The following is a 26,966-nucleotide window of genomic DNA, read 5'->3' as shown; positions in this document are numbered from 1 at the left end:
AATAAAAGCCTGAAGAGCTAGTGCAGAATGCCTTGTATGAATTTTACAGAGTAAATATATGTAGCTTTTATCAGTTTTTTTCCATTTACCCGTTGATGGCACCAGGTGGTAGCAATATTGATCTAAACAAGTGAAAGGAGGGAGTCGTATCAGTTAAGCTGTAGTTATTTATATCCATGTTTTTCTCCTGCTGAGCCAAGCTCCACCAAAGAAGGTGCTGTAGAATATCAAAAAAAACCCCAAATCCCTGTGGTCATTTGACTTTAGAGCTTGAGGTGAAGCACACAGACTTTGTAAATGAATCAAGATGTAACAGGGACCAGAAAGGTTGAGAGGCGTGACTCATGTGATGTTCCTATAGTAGTTTATTAATAGCTTGCTGAGTTGCTGCCCAGTTGACAGACTTATGACTTGTCTTGGATTTTTTAGCATGAAAGGAGTTAAAAGCCATTAGCTGTAAATGCACATCCGTAAATGAGGAATGGGCAGTATACAGACAGCTGTGTTTGTGGGATTCTATTGATTAGCACCTGGCTCTGAGGTGTATTTACAATGTTCTCACTTAGGGACTGCTCTGGTTCCTTGATTTCATCATGTGAAGTGAGGCACCGGAGTCCAGACCAGTCTCAGGGCAGTGCTGATACACAGCTGTCCACCGGTACGCCATGTGGTCTGGCTTCAGGGAAGTTTATTAGTGTTGGTGACCTTTATTCCACCTGGTATTTCGGTGGGCATCGAATCAAAGGAAGCTCTAGAGTAAATGTGACAGGATTAAGAGGGATTCTTACAGCGTAAAAATAAACAAATACATTGAAAACATAGTAAATTGCCTATTTGTCTTTAGGCTGAAAGATTGTTAAAGCCAGAGGGGCAAATGGCTACATTACTGAGAAAATAGAAGTGAGATGTGAAATACTAAGTGGGTATCAATCTTGTTAGCAGGCTCTAATACAGCAAATTTCCACTTTCAGCTAGCAGAATGAAAGCACTGAATTGTTTTAGTGTGTAGCAATGCAGGGACCTCAGATTCTGGTCAGAATATGCCCCTTATTATAATTTCAAGGATAATAACAGCTGGTTTTCTGGATCTGACCGCTGTTTCCCACGAGTTGGCAGTGAAACATTTTGCCCTGAACCTTTGTCCCAAAGTCTATGGTTCTCTTTATAATGCTGACTTTATCTTGGCTGCCGTCTACCCATAGTCTAAAAAGCATGTTCTCACATCAACCTGCATATATTTTAACTTCTCATTTGCTTTGCTCTTGACGAAAATAAAAAATGTGACAGAGGTGTTTTTTGGGCTGGAGAAAAACAGACAGACTTAAAGCACAGCTCCAAAAGCATTTGCCATCAGTCGAATGCAGAGCAGTTGTGCCAGATTGACTTACTAAAGGGAGAGTAGCTGATAAATGAGCTGCTAATTTTATCTTTCAGTTCAAGAACTGTGTTTTCACCAACTTGGCTCTGGTGGGGTAGCTGAATGCTGTGTTTTAAATTGGTGAATGGGGGTACTCTTACAGTAGGGATGCTAATGTTTTTTGGTCTGGATTGGGTTAGTCAACGGATTTGCTTGAGCTGTGTTACGGTATGCAGCTTGTAGCCTGTCTGACCACCGGAGAAAGTTTGGGTTCTAGTTAATAATAAACCCCAGATTCAATACTAATCAGCTCTGGCTGAGCTATAGTGTGTTTCTGATCTTTGCTTCAAGGTGAACTAGTAATTACTCTATCTTCTGTTAATTTGCTGCTTTGAAGAGAAGGCAGCCTGGAAAGCGGGCTTTGAAATCATCAAGTGCATCATGTAGAACTACAGCACTCGTTTAAAGAGGAGGGGGACAAAAAAACAGTAGTGGGTTGATAATTTTTCAGAAATAGCCTGGGGATTAAACATCATCTAAACTGTCAGCACGTATGCAGGGATTTTCCTCACGGCACAGTGTGTTTGTGCCCTGTCTTGAGCCAGCTTTTAACAGGGTGCAGTATAATTGGAGCTGAACATTACTCCACAGTCGGGTTGCATGTAGTAAAATTAAAGTTGTATTAGTAGGATGGAATGAATGTTTGTGAATGACACGTTTGTATATAAAAAATTGGGGGAGGGGCACTGAGATAATGCATTTTAATTTTGAGTGTTCAGACTTCATAATGGCAGCCTTTCTTGCTTTCTTTCTAATGTTTTGCAAGCGCTAGTACATTAGACCTTGGCCTGTATGTGTGGCCTACAGTGATTACCTTTGGGATGTAGAGGCTGAAATGTAGCTGGAAAAACATGTACAAGCAAAAGAATGGGGAGGAGTGGGAGAACCTAATCCTTTCATTTTAGAAACAAAGTCTCAAGACTTGTTTTCTTCAGAACAAATGGTCACAGCTCTTCATCCATGTCCACAGGTCACAGAAGTTATTGCAAAATTATTATGGCCCTGTTTTTGAAAACAAAACATAATACGGGTACTCTCTAGAATGGTTCCCCAAATCGTGCAGAAGGGAATATTGCTTTTAATGAGACATCAAAAAGAACTTTCTCTAACTCTGTGTCAGCATCTCACCATCCTAATGTGCCAGTGCATTTGTCACAGAGACTTGGGTTAGTCATTCACAATGTTCTTTGTGAGTGCTTGTGTCTGACAGCCTGGAAATAGTTGCTTCTGAGTTGATGACTTTGGAATATCACTGGGGAAAGAGAATTGTGTGGAGAGAGGAAATGCATAGACACACTCATATCCATCAGCTTGCAGCTAAAGAAGGGCTGAGAATGGGTTCTGCTTTTTGCTTGTTTTCAAGCTTTTACTAATGATACTTAAGACAACCGCAAAGAACTTGAGTAGAAAATGTCACTTGGCATAAAAATTATGCTTTCCCACTGGTCATGCAGAGATGGTTTTTGTACTGTCTTGTCACTAGAGGTGTGCATCATTCTAATTGAAAACTGAGGTTTAATTTTGAGTGCCAAATCATCTTCCTTTTAATATACAGGCGTTGGTGCATAAGCCATGCTTGGCTTCTGGTGAGGTTGTGGAAATGCTCTTTACATCATCCAGCAGCCATCCTTGAGGACAAATTGAGGCAAACAGCTTTGGTTCCTGCAAGAGTGTCATTTCATCCTTGGCTGGAAGAGTGGTGGCTTTGCTCTGTGTCTCAAGGGCTTACTTAAATCAGGTTTAGCTCTCCGGGTCAGCTTCATTGTTTGTACTGTGGTTTGACCATCAACTCCTGATTCTCACCTGGGCAGAGAATGATGGGGTTCATAATGGGTTTTTTTGGAGTCACGTACACTCCTGCATTGTCACCTCTTTCTTGCTATGATCTCATCAGATCTTGCGAGCTTCAGAAGGGTGGGGCCTGGCTGGTGTGCCTGGATGGGATGCTTCCAGCAGAAACACAGGATGCTGAAGGAAATGGTGCTGATGATTCAGTAAATGCCACTCTTCCTTCTGAGTCAGCCATGGAGAGAGCATGCAGCCCCTACAAAAGGGCACCAAGATAGTGCTTTGCCATCAAGATGAGGTGGAAAATCTGAAGTTCTGACAACTTGTGCTATTAAAAATCTTCGGGAAAAATAATGATGTTTGCCCATGTATTCTGATGATGTTCCAGGAATTATTTTCTGGTCAGCTAAATTCCTCCTGGCAGTTCGAGCTCATTGCAATTGCCTTCACTTCCTGTCCTAAATTACTACTGCTGAGTATCTGTGTGCTGTTAAAACAGCTGCTGTACTTCTGTGATAGTTGAAATGGCCCCTGTTTATAAATTCAGAAGTTTCTGAAACTTGCTTGAGGGATCTGTCACTTGATAAGTGTATAAATGCCAGTTATTCTTTTAGCAGTGGCCTTTTGTACTTGGGATGGATTATGTTTTTCCATCCTCATCACTGACAGGTTTCTAGTCCTTTTACATTTATATTCCTTCTGATTGTTTTGTTCTCTTTTGTCCACAGGAAACAAAAGAAGAGAAGTCTTCCTATACCTGTCCCCTGTGTGAAAAGATTTGCACTACACAGCACCAGCTAACTATGCACATTCGTCAGGTATGCAGAGTACCAGCTCTTGGTTTCTTACTTTTATTAAGAGTGTTTCCTTTGCCAGGTTGCATTTTGCAGTGATGTAAAACAGTTCCATGTGCAAGTCAATGAAATGCTTCCATTGTTTCACTTTTATTTTAGCCTTCTCTTGCATTTTCTTCAAAAAGCACACCTCACAAACCTAACCGTGAGATGGATAATATTCCTCCCTTCCTTGCCTGGCATTCCACCCCCCCTTCCCCCAGTGGCTCAAACAAGGATGTGTGTCCTGTTGTGCATTGCTTAAGGTATCCTAAGGATCCGGAAAACCACTTTCATCATGAGGCCTAAGTCCTGTTTTATTATCCTGTTTGAGTACAGATCTTTTTACTGGTCATGCAAATTAAGAAGCAGGAAGACATAATTTTTAAATCAACTCAGTGTAGAAGAGACTCTCAGTCTTTCACAGGATACAGCAGTTTTGAGAGGCTTTTTTTTTTCTTTTTTTTTTTTTTTTTTTTTTTTGCTGGATAGTGCACTTTTTTGTCATCTACAGGCCTGTTCTTGCTCCTCCTGAAATATATGCATACTTAATAAGGAGGTTTGCCCTTTTCTCTAGCAGAAGGTTCTGCTTTGGATGCTAAGGTGTGGTTGATGACTGGCTTCACTAGATACTTATTACTTCAGTTTTTCCTCCTGTACTGCAGCTGTTACTTAATTATTTTTTTCTTACTCTCCTGGTGTTTTTTGGGGATTTTTTTTGTATGTGAAGAAATCTTCAAGTCTCTGAATGCAAGTGAGAAAGAGTGGTACATACAGCACTGTAGCTATGGCCATTACTTGACCTTGTAATGCATTCTCATGGCCATAGAAGTCTGCATGTACACTCAGAAGCAGTTTAGTTTTGTTGTCTTGCTATGCAGTAAGTTAAAAATTAATATCTTTAAAGACAATTTGTTTTTAAGTGTCTATCTTCTGCTGTGAAGTCCATAATTCCATCCTCTTTCCTTACCACTCATACAGCCCCAAACCACTGCACAGCTTAAAGTATCCCAAGGTTCCATTTGTCTGATGGGTTGTTGCTGAGTCCCTCTGTATCTTCTTTTGCTGCAGACCCAGCAGAAATGCTGCATTGCAGGCTGTATGAAAGAGCTACTTGTGCTGGTGCATTGAGGGGTTAAAGATGAGGGGGGAGGAGGGGGGGCTGTAGTTGAGGGAGGAGGGCTGGGGAGGAGAGGTATCTACAGGGCACACCCTCGTTTAAGGTGCTGTGCCAAGTAGCTCTTTAGAGCTGCTTAATTTAAGATGTTCTTGCTGATATTTTACTGGCACTTCAGAAGGGGCATTCAATGAAAAAAAAATCATTGCTTTCTCCAGCATAACACTGACACTGGAGGGACAGACCATTCCTGCAGCATCTGTGGAAAGTCTCTGAGCTCAGCGAGCTCCCTTGATCGCCACATGCTGGTGCACTCAGGTGAAAGGCCTTATAAATGTTCAGTATGTGGACAGTCCTTCACCACCAATGGAAACATGCACAGGTGAGTGCTGACCGCGTCCCAGGAGTTTGGAAAGGATTACAGCATAGGGGGCTCTTTTGTTTCCTTGCAAAGCAAAGCAAAGACACTTGGGCAAAGTGTCCTTAGCAAAGACCAAAGACACTTGGGCAGGAAATGTGGAGTATCTGTGACCTGCAAATGTGGTATAACACACACTACAGCTACTAGGATGCTTAAGTAGTGGGAGGAAATCAGAATTGAGTAGTGGGAGGAAATCAGACTTGATAAAGATGTTCTAGCTTTCTTTAAGTATTATCAAGAGTTGTTATAGCTTTTTTTTTTTTTTTTTTAGTAATAGTAGTAATATGACAAATGGATAGTATGACAAATGGATTTTTCTCAGGGGATAAAAATATATAGCCAAGCTATATAGTAATTTCTAATTCCATAGCCTCAGAGTCATGGATTCAAGTGGTTGCATTGGAACATCTGGGATTTTGTTGGTGTTATGTACCTAAGTATCCAAGTGCCACCAGGAAGATGCCTCTTTGGTGTTTTTATCTTGTTTCTAAATACATACATCAATATTTGTTTGCACTACATACAACTTATTGCACTATAGATCTGGCAAATTCTCTGCAGTCCAAATTTCCAAATGTAGTTTCCTTTGTAGGGATGTAGCAATATGTACAGTTGTCAACTGGGGAAACAAAATATTAAAGCACAGGGATTTTCCTTCCCCTCCCTCATCCCATGATTCAGTATTCATTTATTTGCATGGGTGGAACATCTCAGAACTGATTAGGACTTCATGGATTCCCACATGGCTTTAGTCCCCATTTCAAAGAGTTTACAACCTACAAAGAAACAGTAAGGCAAGCAGGGGAAAAGAATATTGCTTACAAGCAAAAGGGCAGGAGTGATGGTTACAGACTGTTTCTGTGTGGAAAGGAAGTCTTGTTTTCCTGGTTATTACTAATTATTTTCCAAGCAGTGTGTTATAGGTAGAATGAAAAGGTGATTTTGATGACAATAGGAAAGATAACATAGTCCTGCACAATGGGAGCAATACCTACTTGCAGCATTACCTTTTCTGTATAGTTTTACTCCTGTTAACACTTGGGTGAAAAGAGAGGGAATGAAGTTTTGTGATTCCATATTTATTTAACTTAGAGTTGATTGGAACTGGGAGAGTTAGCAAGATAGATAAAAAATGAGAAGGGGAGAACACAAAGAGATACTGGCCTTGGGCACTGAATAAATCACACATCTGACTCATCTGACCAGAGGTGTTGTGAGCCATGTTTGCCAGGTCGGGTCATTACTCTGCATGACGTGGGGAAGGCAGGGCCATGCGGAGTTGCAAATGATGCCACTGTCAGTATCCAAGGGTGACTTCCAGTGGTGGAACTCTGGGATGGTCAGTCATTTGTGTCTGGGTGGCTTGCTGAAGGACTACTTGTGTGGTTTATTTGAGTTTTTGCTCACTAGGCATCTCTTATGCTCTTCTAGAAGCAGGAAAGGGAGGCTTCACCTGAAAATTGACTCCAGGCCTATAACAGATTGATGTAGTCACTTTTCCTTGTACAGATTTCCCCATATAGAAATTCTTAGCATGCTTTTGTAGCAAATTTATAGCCAGAATTACCAGACTCAGTGACTTGCCCAAAAGTAGTAAAAATCAGTACCTCCTGATGAGAAAATAGTTTGGTTTTAATTTTTTCTCTTAACAAGATGATGCCTGAAGTTACCAGCATGGCATGTTGTATTTACTGACCCCACTTAGAAGGGCCTAAGTTCATGAAAGGAAAATCTTGATATGAAAAGTCTTTTTGTCTGATGGGTGCCTGTTGGTTCTGTTAGGCTCCTTCTTGTGCAGGGCTGCCCTGCAGCAGCAGAAGGCTGTTCCCGAGCTTGGTATCTCTGCAATGAGTGACCCTAGACTCATGACAAGCAAAATCCTGAGCAACTGAAACATGCTGGTTCTGCTACAGGAGAGTTGTGGTTGGCAGACTGTGCCTTCTGGTCTTTTTCAGTGAATAACCTTTTCTTGTTGCTATAACTGACTAATACTGGATCTTGTTGCTGAAGGAAGGCATGAATGTGCAAGTAGGCTGATGAGGATAAATGCAAAGTGAAATCAAATTTTTTATCTGATGCTATGATATACTGACAAGGAAGACGTTCATTTTGCCCACCAGTACCTCCTTCTGAAACGGGTATTTCTGGTCCAAGATGGTGTGAAGTAAATTTCTTTTTCAGACATCTCAAACTTAGCTGTAGCATCATGTCCAGTGGACTGTCAGTGCTGTGGCTGAATCTGTCTCACATCTCATTCAAAACTGCTTCTGCCTCAGGATTCCAGAGCAAGGACTTGTTTGCCAGGTCCTGCCTCATGTGTAACTCCTGCAGGCCACCTCTGTGGTGATGCCATGTCTGTTCTTCTGTACCAGCTAGATGATACTACAAGTCCATCTTTCTCCTCTTTTATTGTTCTCTATTTTTGTGCTACAGCATCTAAGTAATGACAGATGTATATGTCCAAACCAGCAAAAAAAAACAAGAAAAAAATTTCTCATGTGCCCCTGGTAGCCAGCAGGGTGGTATCCCTGGATCGTTGCACTGCATGGGGTGAGAGAGGAGTTACAGGTCCAGCAGAAACTTGTGATGTGCTGGTAAAGAATTAGTGTAACTTGTGAAGATCTTGCAGGAGTTTCCCAGGATTTACTGCACTTACACCACATATGCTTGGTTCATAGGAGATGAGCAAGGGAGAAGTTGGTCCGTTGGTATCTGAATGGTGGGAAAAATGTGTAGGCTTATGCCATGTCCGTCCTCTTTTCTTTTTCCCCCTGCCATGTGCTGGCTCTTATTTAGTTGCCCATACTATTTTAAAATCCAGAGTTTTAAAGGGCCTTTTAGGGGAAAAAGTTCAATTGAATGGTTTTGTCCAGGGAAATACTGTGCCATGGGAGTACTTACTGCTGTTCCATCACAGAATGAAATTTCTGATCTTTCAGCCTCAAAGCAGCCACATCATTAGGCATTCAGACACATGACTAGAGGAGGGAAGGAGACAAGTTTTGGTTGCTTTTTTGGGTTAGAAAATTATTACCTATGCTGTTATACTCTCAAGTGTTGACCATCTCCATCAAAAGTATTTTTTCACCACCTTCACTTTACCAAGGGAGAAAAAAAACTCCAGAGCTCTTACTTGATGCTCTTTTGCATTACAGTAAAACTACTGTGCAACAGGTGAACTTTTTGTAGTGTGAGTGAGAATGCTGTTTCCTGCACATCTCTTCCTTGAGTTACTCTAGCTGTGCTGGGGTGTTGCATGTACTCTTCACTTGTGAAATCGATGCTGGCCTTCCTGACTCCCACAATACGTGCAACACTTCATTTGTAAATGAGTCATAGCCTCTCATATGAAGTCCAATTTCTTTTTGTTGTGCTCTTTGGCTCTTCGTCAACAAGTTAAGTTGAATGGGCACAGCAGACTGGGGTGGAGTGGGAAGGTTCTCTTGTGCAATACTAATAAGAAAGAGAGGTTAAAACCTGCTTCCCTTTCTGACCAGTGTGACTCTTGGCCAGGATTTTCAACAGGGAACCTTGAGCCCAGGATATCTCAGAAAACACTCTTACTGGCTGCCAGGCTGTTCAGGAGTGTCCTGAGCCTTCTATGGGGACAGTCACATTTGGAGAGAGCAAAGGTCTCTGAAGAATGCTCAATGTCCCGAACAAAAAACTGCAAGTGGTGTCAGACTGTCTGCTGCCATATCAGTGCTGCTCCTACCGTTTGTGGAGGGTTGGTGCCATCTGATACAACAGCTGGAAGATTGTTAGTGCCTGGTATCAGCATCAGGAATTGCTCTGGAGAAGAAGATTTGGAGATGATGCTGAGTTTTTTAGAGTTTTGTTTTTGACCAGTATTGAAAAGAGCAAGTCTTCTTGGAAATAGCAAGCCTCGTAGAATCAGGAGCTGATTAGAGATTTGGGAGCATTATTTTCTTGGGGCTTTTTTAAGAATCTGGAGGAAAGAGTTAGATCATGGTAGTTTTGAGTTCATCATTCCTGTAACTGGCACTGTAATGATCAGTACATAAGAAAATCTGCAATTTAGGATATGTCTTATCCTCATCCTTCTTTGCTAGAGATACAGACTCTGTGGCTTTCTCTCAGTCACAGTGAGTTAAAGTTGAATACTTGTATCTCCATCAGGAACATAGACTATATGGAGGGGAAGGGGGTGTATAAAGAGTTTCTGTAGTTGTAGAAGAGCTGGGGATTTCCAGTGTACTGTCTCCACTCAAAAGATTGCAACTACTAAAGAGTTTCCAAAGGTTTTCCATCTGTACTGTCATAGTAACTCCCTAGGGAATTACCTGTGAATAATGCCAACTCCGAGGAGCCCTTTTGGGTCTAGACTCCCTCTCTACCACTGCTTCTCCCCAAAATGCACAGAGGAGTTAGGCTGCTGCTGTGGTTGTAGTGGTGGTTTGTGAGCATAAGGAAAGGACCTTGAAGTAGGGAAAAAAATTTTCCTTGACTTACTGTGTTGCTTTCAAATAGAATGTGCATCAGCCTTCAGTGGGAAGGGCGATGCCTCCACTTTGCTCCAAAAGTGTTTCCTTTGGGGGTAGGATCCTTTGCCAGCAGTTCCTTTTCCATTTCTGTGACTAAGGATAGTCTGTGCCTATCACTTTAAAGTCACATTTTCCTCCCTGCCAAAGACATGCTCTCCATGCAAGTAGAAAATGTTAATGGGGTATAAATGCCAAAAGGGAGGCGAGAAATGACCTTCCTGCCAGTTTCCAGTGGGAAGCTATTAAAGGCTCTGTGGCAAGTCTGACAAGAGTAAAGGGATAACACATGTGTTTCAGCCACAGCTTCCCCAGTTTGGTAAATGAAGGAGCATTGTCCATGGCTGGTTTTCTCCAGACTGTCCATATAAGTCCAGTAATGCAAACTAACTGAAGTGTTTCATTTGAAACTGAAATGTAGAAAGTATCTACCTTCTTTCTCTTCTTCCATTCCTTGCCCATATGTGACAAAAATATTTAATATGGCTTTTTATTTACATCCTGCTTGGGTACTTGTGGACTGTTTATCTACCATCTCTCAGGAACAGGTCTCAAAGTTTGGGGATTTTTTTTTTTTTTTGGCACATGTGAAACACCACATGCAACAACCACATGCAGAAGTCTTTGAAACTCAGATTGGAAGATCTGGATCGCAGAAGCTATGCTTTGAAGCATTCTTACAAAGGGTCCTATCAAAGAAGGTATTTCTTCTTTTAATTAAGAAGGCACTTTCATTTCTCAGTCTTACTTTCAGTACTAGATAGTTTTTCCAAACTTCTGATTTTAATACGCTGTAGAGAGATAAACAGCTGTCTTTTTAATCAAGGTATGGTAATGTTCTGATGTTCAAGTCTTTCTGAAACAACACTTTGTATGTGCACCTGTGTGTTGCTGACTGAGTTTCTTGAGAAAGACAGAAAATGCACACGCTGGAGGGTAATCTGTGAATTTTGACATTTTAACCAGCCATTTTTGCTGGCACATGACGAGCGTGCAAGTCTGGAAGATTGTAATGCACTGCTCAGAAAATGAGTGTTGGATCCTGATGAAGGCATAGGGATTGGGATGCATGCACTTCAAAGGTTTCCCTGCTGCCTTTAACAAGAGTCTGTGTGTCATGGGCAGGCATGCACACAGGCCATCTGTGACTCTGCAAATGTCCAATAGTCAGAGTGTCCTCAAGATCTGGCTGAATCCATCCTCTCTCTGCATTCCACCTGTGAATCGCTCCCATGTTATTTATGGCATTGGCCTGCTTCCAGTACCTTGTGTGTGCTTTGTGGGGTGCAGCACAGTAACAATGCCCAGCCTCCAAGTACAAATAGGATCTCTGTAGTCCAGCACGTGCAGGCTGGCATTTGCTTAGGATGGAAGTTTTGGAGGCAGAACGTAGCCAAATGTGATGAAGACCTTTTTTTCTTTCCCAGAAGAGGAGAGGAACTGCCTTATTACAACATGGTTGGCTTTCTGGTGGTTTGCAAGTGGAAATTTGGTGTAGCTTTGAAAAACTGAACCTACAAGATATTGAAGCTAAAAACAAATAGCCAAGGAGCTCGCCACACAGAAAATGATTGACACTTCACACAAATGAAAAGGCTGTCTCTCATTGTCTTGCACAATAGAAATGTCTCTTTGGTCATCTCCTAAGGAGCTTTTATTTCAATGTAGCAATTGGTGAGCAGTGCTCTTAAATATTAAGAACAAGGCTGTACTACAAATATTAAGAACAAGGCTTTTAAATCCATTCCTTATATGTGGGGGGATGATTTATCTTTCACTGTCAGCATGCTAGTGAAAGATAAGCTTCAGCAAATGCAAGTGCCCTAATTCTTCATCAGGGATAATGAACACAAAGGACTAACGTCTGCTTCTATAACTGATGACTGTAGTTGTGGGATGCAGGTGAGATGGAATAGCTGTTTTGGCTTTTTTGCAGTTAAGAATGTTTGTTACATTTTTTTGCTAGTATGTTTTGTAAATAAGGATGGAGAAACAGGTGGAAGGAAGCTTTTTGGCCTCTCCTGTCAGCAGATAATACCCAGAATATGTGTTTGGTACTCTGCTGGGACCCCCATGTTTTGAAGACGGTTGAATTAGAAAGAGAGAAAGAAAGCCTTTTCAACAACAATACAGCACTAAGAGAAGAGTCTGTTTCTCTGTGTCTTTGATTTGAATTACAAGTCTACAATATTTTTAATTGTTCCAGGAAGAAACTTTTGTCTGTCTCACTCTTGTGGAGTAGATTTACTTCTGGAAAGACTATATATAAATTTCTATTTGATGAACATGGCTCATAAACAGGGTGCTCAAAAAAACCCCTCCACCAGTATCTTCAGCAGTAAAAGACTCTGGATGACCTCCTGTGCCACAGAATCTCTGTGAGCCCTCAGAGCTGAAAGGAGATGCCACAATTTCAGATGTGTTACATGCTGCTTGTAGGCTTGGACAGTATCCCCCTTCAGTTATCATTAAAGAACAGCAAAGGAAGTTAACACAAAAACACAAATGCTGAGATCTGATTAGAATCAAGCGAAGCAAGGAAGTGCAGAGTTAAGATTTATATGCAGACCTTAATTAGCTCCATTGTTCTTGAGAACCTAAGTGTACACAATGAGGAACATTATTCTTGCATTTCCAGAGCTCCTCAGTACCCAAACATGAGACTTCAGTGTGTTTTTCTGTCCTAGATTTTCTCTGTGTGTTGTCTTTCTCTGTGTATGCCTCTGCACAAGTCTAATCTTGTGCACTGTAAGGCTGTGGGTTCTTATGTTTTTGGTTTTCTGCAAGGCATAAAAAGGGGACAGTCTTAATGAGTTTATGTTTCTGGTGTGATTTGTGTTGAGGAGAAGGTGGCCTGACATGGCAGGGTGATGCCGCCCTGCTCAGGGGCAGTAACGTGAATCTCCTGTAGAACAGAGCGTATTGAGCGTGGCTTAGTGCTGCTTTGTTACCCGTGTCACAGTTCAAATAAGCACAAGCCACTTGACAGATTAGACTCTAGTCTCAGAGCACATGGCAGTGCAAGACCTTGATCTTTCCACATAAGTACCCCTTCAGGAATATCACCTCCTCTGAAGGTCTAGTATTCTCAGGGATGTTTCCTCTCCTTCTCACCTTGAAGAGCTACAAAATAAATACAAACCTTAACTTAGCAAGCACTAGAAAATCCAGGTGATCTTTGTCAGGAGTTGAGGTGCTTTTAGTCCTCTGCCATAAACCTGACTTGTGATTCTTGTGGACATGTTAGCTCTCAAGGTTAACAAATAACGTGTTGTTTTGTTCATTTTTCGGTTGGTGATTTGTCTTGTAGCTTGTACTTCGGTTGGCTGATTCTCTGTAGAAAATGCTGATGGTGAGAAAATTTGCTGAGAGAGTTTGTATGTTAAGGTAATCTTTGTTCAGCCTGTTGTGCATGCATATCAGAAATACTTGCATCACTTCTCTTATGAACATGTATTCCCTGTCCTCCTATCCCCTGAAAAGATTCCGGGGCAAAGTACCCACGAGAATGAGGAAAAAGTCTATCACAAACTGCATTTGTGGTTGCTGTCATTCCACCTTTAATGTATGTCTTCCAGCTTTACGTTTTTTCCCCCCAGTATCTAACCTGCTCAACCTGTTCTGGTTCAGCATGCTGGAACCAGCAAACAGCAGAACATACCCCCTCGCAGGGTCAGCAAGTTTTTTCCCTTTTCTTTCCTCCCCTCTTTTAAAAATAGGCCATTCCATAACAGTACATTGACAGCATTGGGGGAAGCTTCTGTAGCTGTTAAAAAAAATAAATTAAAAAAGCAAGGGGAATCTGTCTTGTCATTTGGACTTAGCCAGCTCTTTTCACTCGGGTTGTTGAGCCTTGATGCTCAAATGCATGATGTACACAGCTTAGGCAAAGACACAGTCTTTAAAGTAGTAGTGCCATTATACAACTGCTAAATAGCACACAATATGCAAATACTGTTTTCTGTTTCTTGAGAGTATCTATAGATATGCCAAGTTCTTCAGACTGGTCTCTTAGTTGAAGTTTGCTAAACACTCGAAGTGATTTTTTTTGTAAATCCTCTGAGTCAGCTTTCCAGTGCTGACTCATGTGGAAAGATATCTTGAAATAGAGAAGGTGCCCAACTTCTGTGTGGCTCATTTTTTACACCAAGACACTTCAGTGTTATCTTTTTTGACAGTTTCAGACAGAGAGGAGAGTAAGGTGACAGTTGTTCATGGACTGTATGAATTCCACTTGAGGGCTAAAGTTCTCAAACTCCTGTAGCGCAGTCATGTGGGGACTTTTATTTCCAGTTTGACTAAACAGACACGTAACAAGATGTGAAACTTCTTCCTTGTGCTTCTCTCCTCAGCAAGGGAACACTCTAAGGAAGGAGGACCACATGTTCAGGAACAAGAGAGGAAATGGGCTGAGCACGTGAAACCGCTTTTGCTAGGATGCCATCCTCAGCGCTGGGAATTTGCAGTTTGTGTGTGTGCAGTGATAACCTTTTACTTCCTTGCCCCTTGAGATACTTGGTGACTGCTGATAGCGGGGTAATGTGGAGAACCTGCTTTTAAGGAAGATGTGCTTCCCTTATCTCGTGCAGCTTCCTTGCGTGCGTGTATCTGTTGTGTGTGCGTTCGTGTGTGTGTGTCGGGGAGAGATACCCTGCTCCATCTGCACAGCATCCCCAGCAGTGCCGGGGCCCTCTATGTTTTCCTCCTTGAGCTGTGTGACGCAGCAAGTTGCTCTGTGCTGTGCCATCAGGATTGCTCAACAGTGGAGTGTGAGAGGGAACCAACAGCAAGAGGGCTTGCCTGGTTCTGGGAAGTAGCTGAGGCTTATGTTTGCTTGGTTAAGAAAAGGGTGTGGTTCTTGACGGGAGGCAGGACATACCTAGGACTTTTTTGACTGTATTTGCTCTTTAGGATAAATCTTTTCCCTGTTGTGATGTGCTTTCTCTGATTTTCTCTTTCCCTCTCTCTCCTTCTTCCCCCTGTTACTAAAATTTAAAATGGCCTTAATTATCCTTACCTCCTAATAACACTTGTTTTCTTTAAACATAAAGTTTCCTGAAAAATCAGCAGTGGAGTAACCGAATAAGGTTATATAGTCTGGTAACTAAAGGACATGCCTGAAAACCACAGATTGCCAAAAAGACTGAAGGAAACAGTCAGAATGGCCCAGGCCAGATTTTTTGTACATTTAAAAAATATTACTTCTGCTTGATTTTACTGTTGTTAATACACTTTTTTCTCCAAGCTTAAGGAAGTATGGTGGCCTGAGAAGGGTCTTTTTTAATAAAGGAGGATCTTGGCCCATATAAAAGTTTCTTACAGCTTGGAAGTCTCCTTGCAGTGTTTGGCACTGTTAATTTAGATCTGCTCTGAACATAATGCAAACTGTGTGTGACAGCTTGGTGAAGAGGTACTGAGAAGCTCACACTGCATTTCCTCCTCTTTTGCCCTCCCTTATGCCAGGGTTGATGCAAACTGCTTTCTTCTGCAGTCCTTTGGGAAGCTTTGCTTTGGAGGCATGGTTTGAATCACTTCCCTGTCATAGCATCATCAGGCAAATATTTGTCTCCCTTTTTTTCCTTTGAGGTGTTCTGACAACATCACTGTTAGGGAATAGGAGTAACTTTGAGCCAAGCTGGGAATGCAGTTGTATCAATTTCAGCCTGTTTGAACTTGCTGAGTCTGTGTAGCGAGTAGTTGCTTAAATGTGAATACAGAATAATTATTCAAAAGTGGTACCCCCCCCCTCAGTGGATGTGTAGATCATTATCTTTCCTCTCATGCTTACAACTTGCCTTTATTCACAGCAAAGCAAATTTTTTCTCTAGGATAAAAATATAGAATGCTCTGTGTGCGTGTGTGTATCATATATCCTTAGGTATCATGTATGGCACTGGCTAACTTTGCAGACTGTCCCAGCAGCACTGAAAAAGAGATTCGAAATCTGTCATTCGAACTCAATCACCGGTGGCTTTTTCAGCACACCCAGCCAGCCTTGGTGGGTCTGAATGGCAGCACTTCTGTCATCCCAGTGATGCGTTTTGCCAGGAGAACCTCACTGCACCGGGAGCCAGGCGGTGCAGCGGCCACTGTGGGCTGGGGAGGATGCTGAGGCCACGTCCGTGTGGCACCTGGGGGATGCTGAGGGGGTGGCTGCACCCACGTGCCACCACACGCTGCTGTGTGGAGAGGCTCCCAGGGCCACCTTAGCCTTGGTGCGCAGCGCGACAAGAGCTGGAGACTCCATGAGGATGATGAGGTGTGCTGCCATGCCGGCAGGATGGCACTGCCTGGCTGCCGTGGGGCGTGCCAGCAGGGATATCTGCTGCTGGGCCTGCTTGCACACATGTGGCTGAAATGAGTCAGGACATCCCAATCTGATCCTTCCTGGGACCTGTTTGCCCCACCCTACCCTTTCCCTGCAGGCTCTGCAATGACTTTCCTACCAGTGTAGCCATAGAGGCCTCCACTGCTCAGCTTCCTTTGGTTTGTCCCATGGTAGGGTTCAGCACTAGCATGGGACATTTGGGGCTGTAAGGATTTGCAGAGTCTTAGCTGCTGGCAGCTTTAGTTTTAGAGAAATCTGGCAAAGTTTGGAAATTTCTCATTTAGCACCACACGGTCTGCCAGTGCGAGTAGCCACAAGCGGAGGCCATTTCCATAGGAAAAAGAAGTCATTTCCCCAGGGTCTGGGTATAAGATTAAAGGTGGCATTTGGGGCTCTAAGGTAACCTCTAGAGTATGTGGGCGTGCTCGGAGTTTGTTTTGAAATTGCTCTGCAGTTGTAAGAGGGAGTTTCCCATGTGATTGGGATTTTGGTATTTGTCTCGTGACTCGCTGTGAAGTATGTGTGTGTGTCTGAGGGCTTTTTGGGCCATTTTTGGATTTTTTTGAGGATACAAATACTAAGTCAAAAAGAGAAGACAAACAGAAACTTGTCCTAGTACAGATCATGTCTGATTTGCAAAATTGCCTGCATCTTTTTGGTTCCTGTAATCACAACTGGCAAGGGCTGAGTAGATTGCTCTCTTAAGTGGGTGATGTTGGTAATTAACACTGGAAATACATTGTCAATACAGATTCTCTACATGTTTTAACAAACAAACAACTGATTAAACTCTTTAACCCAAGGGCATAATGTTACTGCACTTTTGACTTAGATTTCAGTCATATTCACGAGACTCTTAAGGAGGGACTTAGCAGCAGGGTATTAAATGCTTGTTCCTAAAAATACTGCTGCTTCACTTTCGCTTTGTTTAGGATTTGCTTCCTGTATGCATCAAATGGCAGGAGATTTGAAGAGAAGTTCCCTGTGTTTTCCTACATTTCCAGACAACTTGGGCTAAAGTATCATTTTTTTAAGAAGAATGAAACAAAAACAGTGACAAAGATACTGTGACAAAGATAACGTGACTGAAAGGAGTGTAATTCTAAAGGCTGTCTTCTCTTTCTTTGAGACATTTTCCATTTCATGGAGCATGAAGTGCCCCATGGTCCATCGTGGTCCAAATTTCAACCTGTCTTGGATGCATCCTGCATGGTTCGTTCTGATACCATGGCACTATGTCAAAGCTTTAACAAAGCAGACTATTTTTTTCTAAACAGATGTTTGGTCATGTTCTGAAAGATAGACTTTTTTTTAATTTAATATTGAAAAAGGGTTTTATGATTCTTTACAGTTTGTTTACTGTTACTTGGGAGGAGCAGCGTAAGTGAAAGATCTTGAGACACAAAACAGTGAAAGATATAAAGCAATTGAATCAGCTGAATTGTACTGACCAGCACAGTCCTTCCCAGACCAGCTTGAGAACTTGAGTAATTCTTTTTGTTGTAAGGGGAAAAACAAATTGTATTGTAAATAAGGTGGAGAATGGAAAGCACTGATTTTTATTCTTTGCCTTTGATTTGAATGATTGGATGTGTGGCTACCTTGTCTTCAGATAAGCATCAGATGTATCAGTGGATTTTCCACTTGGTTTTGGTACTAAACTGCCTAGAAATCACGAGGGAGATGAGGAATAATCATGTGCAATACAGTAGAGTATAGGGTACATCTAGTGGTAAAGTGGTGAAACTTTTAATAATATGTGGGATATGAAGCCAGAACCCGAACTTGATACTGTCAGATGATCTCTCTGGACTGATAATGCCCGGATTCATTGGCCTCCCCACCGCGTTTCCACAGACGTGAGGGAGGAGGAGGGTGTTTATACATACACTGGATTCTGTGCTCAAGAATTAATCTTGATTTAGATGCTGGGACTTTCCCAACCAGGCCTCAGTGAAATTGCTTGCTGCTCCCCCTCTGGACATGCTGCTCCTTCTAATCAGACCTACCTGGCATAAAGCTCTCTTGACTGAAAGCCAGCAGTGCTTGTGCTGCCACAGTTCTAAGGGAGAGGCTTAACCCTGAGCCCTGCACCCATTTGTTCCATACCTTCCTTTAGGCTGGGCCTTCAAGCCAGACAGGCCTTTTTACTTTGGGACCTAAAGCACATCAGGAGGCATGGAAACTCAAGGTGCAGCTAGAGTGTACTTTTTTTCTCCCCAGAATTAAGAGGTGAGGGATTCCCACGCATGCTGAGGGATGATTTCTATCCAAGAGCCTAAGTGATGCTGATCAGGTTATCTGCATGCAAAGCAGAAACTCCTGGTTTTGTTCATAATTCAGTGGGACCCAGAGCCAGGAGCAGCTGCATCTTGCATTTGCCTCCTTCAGGATGCTTTGGCTGCTCATTCTAGCCTTGAGCCAGCCAGTCAAAACCTGCCCACGTTCTGGTTTTGGCATTGAAACTGTAGGCTGCCCTGTTTTGAGACCTCCAGAAAGCTTACACTATCAATATGCAAATCCCCTTGGCATTATGAAAATATATCAGCCCTTTTTTGAGATCTGGTAAAAACTGGGATGTGACCAGCAGGAGCTGCATGTCCCTTCAGGAGACCACATGCTCCTCTGCCGTCCCCATGAGTCACCTCCCACAGACACAGTTCCAACACCATCACAAGAGAAAAAGGAAAAAGGCACTTGTGTCCTGCATTTGCCTATTACTACAGAAGTCTCTTCTTCAATGTAAAGTAGCAAAATGTTCACTTGCTGCCGTACTAGTAGAATAGTTACTCTTCTGAAATCATGCTCTGCATTACAGTGTGGAGCTAGAAACTTTTTCTGTCCATTTGTCTTAATTAAAAAAAAAAAGGAAAAAAAGCCAGGGGAATTCTTGTGCACTATCATCTTAGTCATCCTGCTCATGTGACACGGAGAGGGGAGAGAACTGTGGCAGAAGAGGGGAAGCAGAAGGTGATCCTCGGTGGGAGGATGGAATGAAAGGCAGTCAAGAACTTGAAAAAATGTGATTTTGTTGGGAGGGGTGACTGACACACAGTCCTAGCACAGTTGGATCCTCTTGGCTCACCTGTGGAATTCTTTATGTGAGGGGGAGGGAAGAGATTATGAGGAGAGCTTTTTCTCATACAGCTGTGCTGCATAAAGCGTATCATATAGCAAGGTATTTCACACTTTTTGCATAGCAGTTCTTAAACATTAAGAGTTTAGTTCAGAGGTGGATCAGACCATGTTTAGAAAAGACTTAGTTTCCTCTTTTCATTTTGTATTTATTTTTTGCAAATTTTTTTGGTTCTTTCTCTGGTCTAACTTCAAATAGAGTTCCACCACTTTCTTTGAGAGGTTAATCAAGGCTAGCTAGCACTTAGTGCAAATGAGTCCTCCCTAATATTAAGCTCAAGTGTTTATCTCCTTCCTGTCATCCTATGTATCATGGCTGGATTTTAGTGTTCTACCCTCAGCACTGTCCCAAGTGCATGTGTACTTGCATGCATGCTGGGGAGACTGTGCGGTGCAGATTTCAGGGCTCTGTACCTTCCTGAACTTGTCTGCTGTTCTTTGGTTGCTCTGTAGAATGGCTCAGAGCCACAATCCATTGATTTAAGTTAGGAAAAGAAATCCAAGTTTCATCTGCTGTGATTCTGGATGTCTTCTAAGCTGCAGTAGTGGTCACTTTAAAGCTGCTGGCACTTGTATCTGCAACTGAATATAAGCATTTCTGTACATGTCCTTACTTTGCCCTTCTTTTTTTCTGAACTACATTCTCACTTAAAGTGTTGAGTGTTTATCTTTATTTTTTGGAATTGATGAATGTCATATCATTTTTCTCTATCACTGTAAGATGCTGAAAGCCAGCCTGACTTATGAGCCTGTCTTTTACATTCTAAGTATGCCAGTGTTGTCAGGCCAAAATATGTTGTTATAGTCACAAAGGGAAAATAACTTCTAAACACAGCTTTGTTCCTGTTCATCTTGTATCTTGGCAGGCTAAACAGTGAGGTTGAATATTTTCAGTGTTACATGGAAGATCTAATCAAGGCAAACTCCTCTAAAGGAGTAAGGCAACACAAATACTTACCCCCCCCCCTTTAATTATGGTTAGGAAATTTTTTAACTAGAAGAAGCCTCAGTGAAGGGAGTGTTTGAAAGAAAGGTTGTGGATGTGGATGTGGATGTGACTTGGCATCTGCTGAAGTTCAGCCCATGTTGGGTGATAAATGTTGTCTGGAGGCAGAATGACATCCATGTTGCAAAGTAAAAGAGAGAGATGAAGATTGTGTCTATCCTTTGTACTTCTTGGCTTTATCTTCCCGCTTATCTAGGGCTGTAGCTCTAGTAATCTTTTTCCTCTCCACCCTTAACTTGATGCAGTGAAACTTGCTTAACCTGCCAAAGGAACAACCTGCTGGCTGTAACATGGGCAGGTTGTGAGTCTCCTTGAGAACTCTGGAACCTGCTGCTTTGGTTTCAGAATTTTCCTTTTCTTCCTTAATGATCACATGCATAGAGCTATCACAGCAGCTGTGATGTTTGACCTACACAGTAAAAGTCAAAGGTGCAGTCAGGGTGTCTTCCTGTTTATAGCTCAATAGCTTGGGCTGCTTCCTTTCAAATGTGCAAAACTAAAACATGAAGGGGGTCACCACATTCCTTGCTGTGGTATGGATTTCTGCTGTGGCTTTTAGGACATGGCAAAAGCACACACGTTGCAGGAATGAGAACTGCAAGCAGCTGGGGCAGCCAGTGGCTGACACCAGACATAGCAAAGCCCCCATGCTGTGGTGCTGTACCCATGTTAGCAAGCCCTCTCTTATTGGCAAACTTCACACTTCAAGCATGGCTAAACTGCTTTTGGGACTTGCAGGAGCCAGTGTGTTTGCATGCAGTAGGTCATGCCAGGCAGAGGTGCTAGGCTGGGCTGGCACTAACCTGGAGGACCCAAGGTTTTTTCCTGTTGGTGCACTGTGGATGTGCCATTGCATCCCTCTCAAGTAGGAGCCAGCTCCTTCAAAACACGCAGAGTTCAACAGGTGGACAAACAGCAGGAGAAAGAACTTAGCCCTAAGGAAGCTGTTTTGCATAGGTAGCTGCTAAACAGGAGTTGTGCATACTTGCTAATGGTTGGAAAGAGACTTTAAAATAAAATGAGAAGAAAAAGTCCCACGCTCAATGCATGGCAGTTTTCTTGTTGTTTGTTTTCAGGATGAATGTGATTTATCTTGACTGATTTTGCTCTCTAGCTATCTGAAAAGTAACTGGCCAAGTAGAGTTAGCTGTGCTTCAGCTGAGCTGCCAGAGGGTTAAGCAGTCAGGCTGTGTGTGAGTGCCTGGGGTGCAGGCACAGACAGACACAGCAAAAACCTCTGTCCTTACTATTAAGTAAGGACCTAGGAAACTGGAAAGCAGTTTTTACCATAAAGAAGTAATAAAAACATAGGCAAACAATCCAAACTTCCAGGTTTTGCTTTGCTGTGCAGTTGAATATTTTGACTTTTTGTTGCAAGATGCTTTCTGAATTTTATCTTCTATCATTGTGGACAGGAACCCCTTGAACAAATAACTGTTTTCTTCTCCTTTATTCTTGTGTGAATACAGACACCTGCAGCTCGGGCTGCTGTTTTATCACCCATGAAAGAAGCTCTAACTAGCATGAGAAGTTAGATCAGTGTCACAGGAAAAAAAAAAACAAGATTGAAGAAAACAAAGCAGTAGAGTATCTGTAGATGCCTTCCTGCAGATTTTGTGAGACAAGGTAGCACTGTGTGGATGAATCAGTTGCTTTGGTGCCTGTGGTGCCTGCCAGAGCTACCAGAGGGCCAAGGCAGGGGAGTGTGCAGCACTCTGTATGCTGTGTCAGCACTCTGGGTTTTCTCTGGCTTCTGTCAAACCTGGAGAGAGCCAAATGCTCAAACCTTCAGCATTCCTTCTCCTCTCAAATGGGTGATTGGCAGGGAAAGAGGTCAGACAATTTCAGCATCACTTCTAGGATTCCATGTCTAATCTGCTGGGCACATCTGCACATAGATGTGACTGACAGGTGTCACCAGTGTCTGCCCACCAGTTGTGCAACCAGTGTGAGTTACTGGGGATCTGGGGAAACAACAGGTTTTTTCCTCATGGACCTGATCCTCCAAGCAGCCCCAGCCTTGATGGATGCTGAAAGCAGGCAGTAGCTGAACAGGCATTTTCATCTTGCATTGTTTCTGGTACCTGTGGTGCTTTTGGCTTGAGGCTGTTCCTGCACAACACCCTGAGTTTGAGACAGGCTATACTTTGAGACAGTGATTTAGAAGCCTTATTTTTTTTTAAGCTTCTGAGCTTAAAAAAAGCATTGTGTGATGAGACAGTCTTCCCAGCAGCTCCAGTGGGGTCTGCTGTGGGTCAGTTTGGTCCAGTGTGTTATCTCAAAGCATCATGCCCTTGGCATCCAAAACTAAAACAGATTTTATATCATAACACCAAAGCAGTTATGAGGACATGGAAGGCTTGTCTGGGTTACAACATTCTCTCATGTTACAACATGATATTGTGCAGTCATGTTTAATGGCACTATCCTGAGCTGAGTTGTGGATGTGACTTCTGAAAGATTTGCCCAAGTGCCATTAACATTGTCTCCATTGTGTTTCTTTGAAGTCAGTCAGGGACAAATGGCAGCTCCCTCCTGCACTCATATATCTAGCTGTTAGGAGCAAAAAATTTCCATTGTATGTGGAGCATACATTTGATTTTTTTTTCCCAATAGCAATATAAATTTGAGGTGAGGTTAAAGGTCATATCTCAAAAAAAAAAAAAAAAAGAAAATTGAAATTTGAGCTTTGAGTTGTCAGAAAAAAAAGCATGGCAGCAATACCTTCCATCTAACTGAAGGGAACTAGACAACAGTGGCTTCCTCAGGTTGCAAATACAGAAAACCAAGAGGCAAGTGGGTCAGGTAAAGAGATATTAATGATATTGCTTTCTGAGTAATTCTGTTACTTTGCCTTTTCCTGTGTCTTTGTGACAAGAAATAGTTATTTTCCTGGGAAAGCAGGTTTGTGAGCATGCCTTGGCAGTACAGAGTTTTGCAAGCCATACCTAGTGCACTGTAACAGTGGGACCAGATAATCCTGACTTCAAAGCTACACTTGAAATTTGATACTGGGGTCCAACACTGTGTTAAGGATGAGAAGGAAACAAATATATTTAAGAAATGTTGCTCTGGTGTTGGCATATGCAGATCTATTTGAGGTACAGTCTCAAACTCTAGACAGAGAGCCGGTTGAAGCTGAGGTGCTTTTTTTGCACTGAGAGAAGTGAATGCTAAGCTGTAGGCTTTTGCTTCCTAGACTGCCACAAGACAGGGAGGCTGGGTATGTGGATTGCTGAGCAGGTTTAGGCAGAACCAGGACCTCATGGATGGTGGAGAATAGGCACGGTGCTCATGGAAATAGATGTTAGCAGGGCAAGTGTCGTGCTGGGAGTTGGGACATGGGGGAAAGCTTGTGGGCTCCCTGCTGCAGCCCCTCACAGGCCCAGGCACTGCAAAGGGCAGTTTATGGGATAGCTGATGGTGTCCTTTAAAGGCAAACTTTAGAAGTGGTGTTGGCATTAAAATTTACATTGGACTTCCTGCCCCAGATTTGCCTGCTGATGGTGTCTTCTTCCCCCTCCTGCTCAGGCACATGAAGATTCATGAGAAGGATCCAAACAGCACAGCGAGCACCACTCCCCCCTCACCACTGAAGCGCAGGCGATTGTCTTCGAAACGGAAGTTCAGTCACGATGCTGAGCTGGACAGAGAGGAGAGGACACCTGCAAAAAAGGTTCTTTATGGGGCATGAAGCAAAAGATGTTCCTGGTTACCTCCTAAATTGTCAGCTGTTTGGTTTGTGCAGTTAGCACAGACTTGTTGCAGCTCTGTATATGAGTTGCCTTGCTTATCCTGTGTAGCCAACATAGTTGTCTGGGATTGAACATTATTTTCTAATTTCAAAGATTGAAATAGTTCAATTTTTAAAATTCTTTATTGCCTAAATTTTTGAATTTGCTTCTGATTTATAAGTATTTATTGTTGGATGACAAGAGGATGTACTATTCCTTTGCTGTTGCAGCTTTTCCCCTAGCTTTATTTCCCCTCCCATATATTTTGTAGTATTCGTAGAGGATGGTGATTTAAACTTAAGAAAAAAAAACAAACAATTTTTACTTCAAAAGCAGTAGCAGATTAAGTCTGTTTTTGTCTAGATCTGGAGGGAAAAAAAATCTGCAGTACATTTCCCTTTCACAGTAGCATAATCCTACCTTACTGGAGTTACAAGAGCGACCAGAAAATATTTATTTGAGGGCCAGACGTTTCCGTTACGGTTCTGTTTATAAAATATTTTAACACATCTCAGTCATTTGTACAAAATGTATGTTGTCTGCCAAACTTAACTCTCCACTTGCTATCTCTAAATGGCAAGCTAGTAGCAGTTCCATTTAGCACAGTATCCCTCACTCTGTGCATGCTTTTCTCCCTCTAATCAGAAGAGAAGTATAGAAAACATGCAGAAGTTCATTGCTTCTCCCTGAACCACTTGACTTAGCAGTTGGCAGTATCTCAGTGGCATAAATAATTTAGGCTGACAGCTCTCCTGGCTTTCTGAAGGGAGAGGAATGCTAGTTCAGTGGTATATGAACACATGGGTTTATAAGTTCTTCAAATCACAGTTCCTCATTAGAACTGATATATCTGTGACTCAGCTGCGCACTTTATCTCCTACTGAGCCTCCTTTTCTATCATGCGTGTTCTTACACATGTGCCAAGGCTCTGGCACTTACCATCTCTCTTAAGAAGTGCTTTTGTATTTGCTTGCAGCAAGGTTACACATGAAGCCTGCAACTTTTTGTGAGAGAAGGACTTTGAATGGATTGCAAGTTTGGTTTGTTGCTTATGAGTTGGTCTAGTGAGGTTTTTCTTTTCCCTTTTTCTGAAGGTTCTCGAGGATGGCCATTCCGGTGAAGGGGATAAGAGGGCTGACGATGAAGTTTATCATTGTCCAGTGTGTTTCAAAGACTTTTTTTGCAAGTATGGACTGGAGTCCCACATGGAAACACATCCAGATAATTCATTGAGGTAAGAGATAGTGGCCAGAGTGTCTCTGGTCACCAGACAGCTTAAAGAAGCCCGCTGTGGAGGGGCAGGAGCCCCTCAGCCCCCTGCGCTCTTAGCTGCCCTCCTTTGTGGTTTTGACCAGGTTTTTGAATAGTTTGCCTCATCTTGTGTCACCAGGGTGCTGTAGGGCTTAATTTAATTATTTTTTGGAAATACAGGAAATCTTGCCAGTTAATAGCTGGAAATGTTTTTAGAAAAAATTAAAGCCCTTCTTCATCCCATTGAAACACATCACTGTTACATAAAACTGTAAAATGCCAACACTGCAAAATTTTAACAAGATAAACTGAAGATGCTTAAAACTTGATAAAAAAACTTGATAAAAGTATTGAGGTGTCATCCTATGAGATGATTCTGTGTGGAAAAGGCAGCAGCTGGATAGGAAGGGTTTTTCAGTCACTGGAGTGAGTGAAGGTAGATGAGTTTCTGGTTTCAGACTTTCAACAAAATGTTTTATGCTTTTCTGCCTTTTGAGGTTAGGGAATGATGTGGACTTTGGCTTAAATGAGCTTTTCCTACCAAGGAAAACTTATTTATTAATTGTTAGGGAAGGTGCTTGAATGTTGTGTTTTGATTCAAGTAATTGCCTCTGGGACTCCTGAAACTGTTTTATTTCCTTTTTTTACCACAGAAAAATGTAGAGCCAGATACATGAAGATCTAAAAGAAATTTTTCATGTCTAGTTGAAACATGTAGAAAGGAGATTGACAAGCTTCTGAAAACAGACAATATTTTAAACTTATTTTGGGACATTTGACTCTAATGATCTTTTGGAATGGGTGAAGAATTCAGCATCTTGAAATATCAACATTCACTTCTGGATACAGGTTCTTAATAGAATGACATGGAGCAGAGGCATCCCATTCTATTAATTTGGATTAATTCTATTAAATTTTCCCTTTCCTAAATTTTTGTTTAGAAAACCTTTGTAAATACATGTAAAATACTTTTTAAAGGCATTGTTAATGTTGCAGTTAGTGGGGAAAAGAGTTGAAAGCTTGATCCATTCAACAGTAGTTAATTAAACATACTTTGCTGTTTCTGAAGTAAATGAAGTAAATTTTCATTATAGATCAAAGCTGGAACGGTTGTTTTCCAGTAAGAGCTCTGTAACCCCTACAAAATGGAGTCTTGAACAATTTTGCCTTACACTTCATGCCTTAGAGAAAGCAGCTGACATATTAGCTCATTACCCTCATTTTGAAGCTTCTCTGAAGATAGAACCTCTTTGCAAAGTTATACTCCATATACTCCATGAGTGGAGAGGTGCATTTTCCTGCTTTGATAAGATAATAGAATATCCTTCTAGCTTGGCAGCTTTGCAGTCTGCTGTGGCAAGGCAGAAAGACACAGTGGCTGTGCAGACATGCTGTTCCTCCTTATGCAGCTCGTGCTCTGGCATTAGACTTGCT

General features: G+C 42.1%; 1 protein-coding gene across 1 annotated transcript in view; it reads left to right on the top strand.

Moving 5' to 3' along the window:
* The window catches only part of RREB1 (ras responsive element binding protein 1), a 119,579-nt gene that overhangs the window by 58,455 nt on the left and 34,158 nt on the right, over positions 1-26,966 (top strand). Inside the window, exons 4-7 of the mRNA XM_058029857.1 lie at positions 3,934-4,023; positions 5,374-5,537; positions 24,079-24,223; positions 25,376-25,515. Coding sequence (XP_057885840.1) covers positions 3,934-4,023; positions 5,374-5,537; positions 24,079-24,223; positions 25,376-25,515 — 539 coding nt within the window. The remainder of the gene's footprint in view (positions 1-3,933; positions 4,024-5,373; positions 5,538-24,078; positions 24,224-25,375; positions 25,516-26,966) is intronic.

Source organism: Melospiza georgiana, chromosome 1, assembly GCF_028018845.1.
Source record: "Melospiza georgiana isolate bMelGeo1 chromosome 1, bMelGeo1.pri, whole genome shotgun sequence".
Classification (NCBI taxonomy): domain Eukaryota; kingdom Metazoa; phylum Chordata; class Aves; order Passeriformes; family Passerellidae; genus Melospiza; species Melospiza georgiana.
This window is presented reverse-complemented; position numbering and strand designations above follow the sequence as displayed.